Source organism: Tinamus guttatus, unplaced genomic scaffold, assembly GCF_059628265.1.
Source record: "Tinamus guttatus ecotype Peru unplaced genomic scaffold, ASM5962826v1 Tinamus_guttatus_pri_ptg000025l, whole genome shotgun sequence".
NCBI classification, from domain to species: Eukaryota; Metazoa; Chordata; class Aves; order Tinamiformes; family Tinamidae; genus Tinamus; species Tinamus guttatus.
Window position 1 is genome coordinate 3,477,335 of NW_028288559.1, and position 8,061 is coordinate 3,485,395.

At 38.6% G+C, this 8,061-nt stretch overlaps 1 protein-coding gene across 1 annotated transcript; it reads left to right on the plus strand.

The window, feature by feature from the left end:
• Positions 1 to 539: 539 nt before the first annotated feature.
• On the plus strand, positions 540 to 3,474 carry LOC104572971 (uncharacterized). Its single transcript, XM_010220142.2, has 3 exons — positions 540 to 687; positions 2,222 to 2,368; positions 3,389 to 3,474. Exons 1-3 carry the CDS (start codon positions 540 to 542, stop codon positions 3,415 to 3,417), a joined length of 324 nt encoding a protein of 107 aa, XP_010218444.1. The 3' UTR covers positions 3,418 to 3,474.
• Positions 3,475 to 8,061: the final 4,587 nt, after the last annotated feature.

The following is an 8,061-nucleotide window of genomic DNA, read 5'->3' on the forward strand; positions in this document are numbered from 1 at the left end:
TCTTCCTCTCCACACACGTACTTTCAAAGAAAAGGCAGAAAATGTTTTTTACCCTAGATGTGTGTCTTTTTTGTGGGCCTGGAACCGTTACAAGACCATAAAGTTAGAGAGTCTGAACTTTTCAGACTCCTTTCTGGATCTGGTCGCTGCTGTCTATGTTAATCCAAAAAACAGCTCTGCATCCACCAGTTGTCCCTGAAGTCCCAGGTGGAGAAAGATCCTAGCTTCTGCCAATGAAATTCCTGACAATAAAGCTCAATGCAGAGAATGAAGCAGCAAAACACTCAGTCCCATGTAATCCATATACTGTTAATCTGTTTTAGAAAGTATCTGGTTTGTTTATAAATTTTCTAGATGTTTCTGGATTTTGAGGTCATTTTCCTTCTCGTCATAGGTTTCAGTTTTGTTTTTCTGGTCTTTTCCTTATTATCATAGGTTTCAGTTTTGTTTCTCTGCTGCTTATGTAATCAGCAAAGTAGTATAAATAGCTGAGTTGAGCCGAGCAGTGCACCCACTGCATCCTGCGCCACCAGACCAAAATGTCTGATCGCAACGTCCACAAAGCTGGTTTCACCTCAGCTGGCATCCAGAAAGATTCGCTTGCTTCCGAACTGATGTCCCAAGAAGCAAAAGCTTCGGGGGGAGGTGTGCGTTCTGGAGGTCCAACTGCTACGCTCCAAGAAAAGGGTATGAGCACACTTTTTTCTTTTTCCTTAGAAACAGAAAACTAAAATGCATCTTAGCGAGCAGGGAAATGCCTCGAAAGGGAGCCTTGAAAATAATATCTCCAAGTAATCTGTCCTGCATTGCACCGAAGACAAAGATTCCCATGTTTAAGTGCACATTATGTATAGGAGTCTGTTAAGGGTGTTTTCTGTCTATACATAAGTGATATTCATGAATTCAGGACAGTGTTCTTTTGAAGTTTGTGCTATCTCTCCATTTTGCTAGGAAATATCAATAGTATGACAAGTCATGGCAGTAATAAGTAATGATGTACAGGAACACACTGTGTGTACCTACAGTTCATACATATTCTTTAGATACGGTTTACATTCTCTAGACAATGGGGATTCGTTATATTTTGAGAGATACTGGGTGTGAATATTGTAATATGCTTTTTTATTATTTTTACTTTATACGATTTGATCAGTGAACTTCTTAGGATGCTGAATATGATGTTAATTGAAATTCAACAAGAAAGATGTCAGCTTTGAGGGATGGTGCCAGCAGAGGGACAGAATATGAGAGCGCCTCAGAAGCGGACGACTGAGAGAGGGAAAAGCTACTCCGAGGCACTACAGCCTGCAGTAGCAGCACTGATCCCAGTACACAGGAACTGCCAATTAATTATCCAGCTGCACAGCCTTGCCTTCTGTTACAGATCATGGTGTTACAGCAGGTTTTTAAGCGGTGACTTCCTGTAGAGAGCATGGCATAGCAGTTTCTAAAATACAGAAATTAAGATTTGTATCCTCCACATGCCGAGAGTGTTTAGAAGACTAAACATTTAACAGCTAGTTTTACACTTGCAATGCCTATACCAACTCTACATTTTTATGAAACACACTTCTGGCGAAGAGAAATCTGTTTGATTCAATGAGACCTTAGCCATGTCTATAGGTGACACTCCAGAAGAGCTTTTATTCATGCAAAAAAGACTAGTTCTGCCAAAAAAGTACTGACATTGCCAGGACAGGTGTGAGTTTTGGCTCCCTGCAGCAGGGGAGCTTGCTACACATGCTTCACCTCAAAGAGAGCTAGAAGGGTCTCATTTCGCTTCCACAGGTGCTCCCTGGCTTCTGTCACTCTTCAAACTCAGCTTCTTAACCTTTTCTTTCAGACTCTAACCGCTCCCCCAGGATGAAAATGCACAGAGGAGCAGCTGGTGCTACAGCAGTCTATGAATATTATTCAGTATCACTTCATAGAAGATGTTGTAACAGGCTCATCACCATAATATTTGAGCATCCTCCAGGAGCGCTTTAAGTGATATGACTAACATTTGCCATTGCTAATGCTTTGGTCCTCTCCTAGGAAGAAAGAGCCTGCCATAGAATACTGTATTTGGGGCTTATATATTTGGAACAAGGCAAGTGCTCAGCAGTGTCTTTGCTTTGTGACAGATTTGCCTTGGGATGTTTTAAAACATGTCCGGTCCCAATTGTCCGCTAAGGCTCCTTCCAGTCAGGAAAGCATATTAACATCTATGCTGTTCTAGGTGCCACAGGCTCAACCCACTCGTCAGGTTTTACCAGCAGCGGGATCTCTGCTGGATCCAAAGCAGCTGGAATGATGTCCCAGGAGGCCAAATCTCATGGAGGTGAAACTCCCAGGGGTGGTACAACTGCCACCTGCCAGTCCATCTGTAAGTGAGAGCCCTGCTTGTAAATAACTAACAGCTTATCAGGGTTTATTCATTTTTCTGGGAAGCTGTGTTATGTCTCCCTTAGCATCATTGCTTAGAGCCACCTTAAAAGCTATCAGGAAAAGAACTGAATGTAGAGCATGAATATCTTATTTGGGTTAAGACAGACTGATTGTAAGAGAGATGTGAAAAGTTTAAAGATTCCGGAAGTCTCATATTTATGATCATGGGCTTCCTGGTTTAAGATAAAACTGCAGATACTTGAAGACTAATACCATGAAGGGGACAATTTGCCTTATTCAGCTGAAAGCAGGGGTAAGAAAACAGATCACAGGAAGACTGACACACCAAGAAAATCATGCTCATCAGGCATGTAAAATGATCAACAGATTCCCAGAAACCTCTGTCATGAGCAAATTTTTAAAATATTGGGGCAAAATGCTTAGTAATCACATACTCATTATTTTTATTGTATTCTGCTGAATATTCCTTATGTGATTGTCCTATCATAAAATACCGAGCACCCATAAAATACTGAAGGCCCAGATCAACCCCAGGGGAGCTATAGTGTGCAAGGGCCCATTTAAACACAAGTTAAACACCAGACCAAGAGTTTCATATTTAAGCATACAAGATAGATAAAGGAGGAGGAAAAAATGAAGCATAAGAATGGAGTATAGCTGGCAGTGAGGAATTGTTAGCATATATCTTGTGGCTTTTTAAAATAGCTTATTTTTCTTTTCTGTAAAGAATTTGCATAGGTACAAGGACCACAGAAAAATATTTAGGGGAAGTGCAGGGAAGGAGGCAGACACCATGCATGAAATAAGTATGTTAGCAAGAGGAAAAAGCAAAAAGCCATGGAGGACAGAGGAAGGCACACCAGGAAAATGGGAGTCAACTTGGAGGTGATGATAGGCTTAGAATAAACCACTAATCAGCAAGCAGTAAAGTTTACACGGGAAGTTATGTCAGAGGATAAAATTGTTTTCACATCTTTCTCTTCATATTTATCTTTAGCAATGGGTGGCAAAGGAGGAAGGCGCTGAATAAGAAAAGAGCACCAGTTCAGAAGCAAGCTCTGCAAACAGTTCATCTCTCACCAATTTGACAGTTTCTTCCCTTCTTTGCTCTCTCCGACGTTGACGTGAAAGAAAAAGCCTCTCCCTGCACAAATAAAGATTCAGTTAAAATGATGGATGTTTGCATGCGACTGCTTGTCCAGCATATCTATTTTAATGAATAAACCTGAACTTATTACTGTGTGAAGTAAATGGTAATGAATAAGAATCCCTAATAAGCATGAAAAGCTTGACTATGTGCTCAAGGGCACTGCTAACTCTTTCTAGGGTGTTCGTTTTCTGCTTGTGGCTGATACATCACAGTTTTGCAATCTCTTTACACATGAGGGAGGGACTGCAAATTTACCGTTAGGCAATGGACAGCATTTTACATCTGCTTACCACAGATTAAAGCATGCAGGCAGCCACAAGTCAAAGGGGAAACTGCCAACTGTCTTTATTTATTTTTACATATAATCATCATTTCGCAATGTTTTCCTTGCAAAATAATAAAAATAGAAGCATTCAAACTCCGGATATTTGTCATAGCCTCAGTGCCTAAGTACAAAAGGAGCCCCTTTCTGTAGCTCATCTGTTGTCTCCAAGGCTGGGCTGGTACGTGGCTCTAGCTAAGATGTTCTACACTTGTCTCCTGAGAAGCCACAGCAGATCTTTATTCCCTTCTATCTCCTTAGCCCTGCGGTGCATAGAGTTAGGTCCATCACAGTTGCTTCCCTTTCAGGGCTTCGCCCACAGGCAAATTTCAAGGTAAGGTGTCAGCCAACAGCAAGGATCTGGCTTCCCACAGGCAAGCATTCAAACTTCAACCCCGATGATGCTTCAAGTGAGTTTTAACAATTAAACTAATGTAATAATAATGACAAATATTACAAAAAGTCAAGCACTCATCAGACAAACAATTTCATAAACTGACCATTTCATGACAACTAAAGATTTTCCTTTTCTTATTTGTCTGGACGAGGGTAAGATTTATGATAGGGATTCAACTTTAACATTGGCATTTCTTATCTCAAGCGCTTTTGTTTTGTTAAAAAGTAGTTATCATAAATGAGAACCAGCAAAAGGTGTTCATATCTTAAAAAAAAAAAAAAAAAAACTATACAAACCAATGGCCAACGCAACAATTCCTGATCACATATCCTTTCACTTTTGAGCACCTATGTTATTCTGATATCACTAATTTGGGATACTTTTTCCATCTTCACATTTCCTCATGCTGAGACATGTCCTGGGAAGCTTTGCTGAAGCAGGAAGCATCCTCAGCTGCATTTAAATTCACCCACCCAAATCAGCTCACACAGGCCTGCATGAAAACAAAAATAAAAACTTCCTCCTGAAAAACCTTACTTGCAGTCCACTTAAACAAATGCATATGTGCATTATTAAAAATGAAGCATTTACATTTTTAACAATATAATTGAAAAGGTCAAATAACAAATATGGTAACCTAAATCCCTTGTGTGTCTCAATCAATCTTCCAGAACAAAAAAAAAAAAAAAAAAAAAAAAAAAAAAAAAAAAAAAAGAGAGAACAGAGAAGAGGCAGCGGTGTGTGATTAGCAGAGCAATAGCACTGGAGCAATACACTGCAGAAAGCACATAGCCCTCTGCATAGAAATCAATTTCTCCCATGGGATGGGGTCGATAGTTGTCTGACAGGACAGCATACAGGCAATTTGATAGCATTTTATCTAAATGAATCTCTTCCTCACCCCCACCGGTCTCACAGCTCATGAGCAGGATCTCTAACTAGAAAAGATTCATTTTTTTTATCATATAACTGGCAAATGTTTATCATTCTGAAATACTACCGCTGTCTATTAAAAATCATTTCTCATTGTTAGCTACTCATTACCAGCATCTCTTTCCCAACATTGTTATTCTAATTAGCTAATTTACTCATGCAACCCATAAAAGTCACTTTCAGGTACTCCGGAAACATTTTTATTACTTATATACCTTCTGAATGATAGGTCACCTGTTCAGGAAAAATAAGCCCACAAGCCAGATTCAGTTAACTCAATAGAATATTTGTATCTGATTTTTTTTAATGCAAGAAAAAGCTTATTTTTTGAGGAATACATTATTCACACAAATTGGTTGTATAGCATACCTTTTTTTTTAATAAACAAAACTGAGCTGATCTTATTAGCAGATAACTGGCTGAAGTGAATAGCAATGAATAAGAACCCCTAATAAGCATAATTTCAAGGATGGATCTCTGGAGCTGTGGGAGTTTGGTATTGTGCCCCAAAGGCTCTTGTAAATCCAGCTGCAGTCTTGCTCGTCATTAGAAGATTAGGGGCTGATAAGCGCCAGTCAAGCCTTATTAGAACAGGCTAAGGCAACAGGAAATGTTAATTGGGTAATTTAACGCACAAGGAGACAATAAATGCCTGCATTGTGGTTTGGATGTTGTTCCCCTATTGATTTGTTCATGTCTTATTTTGTGTCTTCTCTCAGTGGAGAGAAGACAAGATAAAGTCTAAGTTTAAAAGCACTAGATTACTTTTGTTATTTCCTGCATCTTCCCTTTACCTCCTTTATTACTAAGGGACCACTGTGTAGCCCTTGATCCTTGTCAAGGCAAAGAACAAAGACTCTTCTCCCTTGAGTGCTCGGCAAAGAAAGGATGTTAGAAACCCAAGGTACAGCAACTGGCTGCAGTAACAGGGTACATCATTAGAAAAGTCACTGTGTAATTCTGGCAAATAAAAAAAAGTGTGTGGAACCAATGAATAAAAACATTATGGAAAACTCTCCAATTTCAGCCTGCCTGACTGCCATAAATATTGAAACCAGAGGGTGAACTGATATTCTACCACCTTTCTTGTGAAATTGGTTTCATCTCTTAAAAGAATATTCCCTGTTTCAAGCATGGTTCCTATGCAGGCAAGACACTCACTGTGTGTGCATGGAGCAGCACCATTGAGACTTGGGAGAATGTCCAGCCGAGTCTTTTCTTCTAGCCAGTTCTGAGAAATCTCTGAGATATCTTTGCCAAACTGAAGAGGACAGAAAGGAGGATCTCTTGTGGTGGAAGTTTGCTGAATAAGGGACTCTCTCCCCCTCACTTTCTAATACTATAACTTCGAAGATTGAGGGTAATAATTCATAGACATTTTGTCTTAATAATTTACATTTCCAGCAATTTAAATATTAAAATGCAGCTTGAACATCATTAATTTCAAATAAACCTTGTACATTATGCTCTGTTTAACAACAGTTCGTCTCTCTTGTAATCTACCTGGAGCAAGTCCAACAAATTCACTTCAAGCTGGCAGCTAGGTGTCCAGTTTAGCCTGTTTCCTCCTCTGGTGAGAAGGACATCCCAGTTCTCTTTCTCTGGGCTTTCTGTCTGCTCAAATTCTGAGTATCATAACCATACTGAAACACAGCAATATCCTGTAAGCTTCCCACAGTCTCCCATTCCCTTAAGAATTCTCATATTAAAAGACACCATTAAAATGACTTTTCAATACACAGTAATTCAAAAAGTGTAAGTATATTCCCTTTTGAAAATGATCACCATAATGATCACACTAATTAAAGTAAAATTGTTCCCATCCCTTTATGTAACTCTTGGCTGGGGGTGGGGGAAAGAGCGTTGAAATATAATCCAGTTTAGTGCGCATCTAATAAAAATAATATTTTATCTAAGATTTCTAATTTTGACCTGGGGATTTGTTAAAGAATGCTTGAATGTGAAAATAAGTAAACAAATGGATTTTCTGTAATGCCATAAATTTACACAGAAAATATTGTCCCTAAGGAAAGGCGTGTATCTTACAAAAACAGTTCTTAAAATTCAGATGTTGCTTTTTGCGGTCTTTTGCAAGTAGAATTTCCACCCAGACAAAATTTTTACTGGCCAATTTTAAGCTAGTTCTGCAATTTATGTTTATACATAAACAACTCTGATTTTAATTGCTATCAACTTCTTACACTTGATAGATGGTCTCAAACACTTTTTTTTCCTCCAGAGACTATTTACTTTGCCAAATATTGGCATGCTTTCAAGATTTATACTTCTCTAAGGAAGGAAGTTTACAATAAAATATAATGTATTCCGTGGCTGTGAATGGTAACTAAACACTCCAAAGATATTTCACAACTGATAGTTACTTTCCTTCCACACATAGTACAGTACTGTTTTAGTCTTAGTAGACTTAGATTTTTAAAGCTGTTTGACTGGCCAAATTTAGTGTTTCAGAGATACAATACTATTTACTATAAGTTTCCTTCCACTACAGCTATTACTGAAGTAACAATTCCACTTATTTTTTTTTCCCCAATAGCTATTTCAAAAGGACAAATTATGGGGGAGGCATTTATTCATTTATAGGATAGGATGAACTCCTTGTTTTACAGAGTTCAAACCCGCTATCATGTCAGAAGTAGAAATTGTTGCAAAAGTACAAAAAAAACACAATGTCAAACATAGGAGTATTTTCTCATTATTAGAAGTATTATTAGCAAAATATGATTCAGCTGATGAGTGAAATCACATTTAGGTCAAAATCTTTGGACACAATTTGCTGGTAACATGCCTAAATAAACCCAGAGGACAAGGAAAGGTCCTCAGAAAAAGTATGCCAAGTTGTATCGTCTT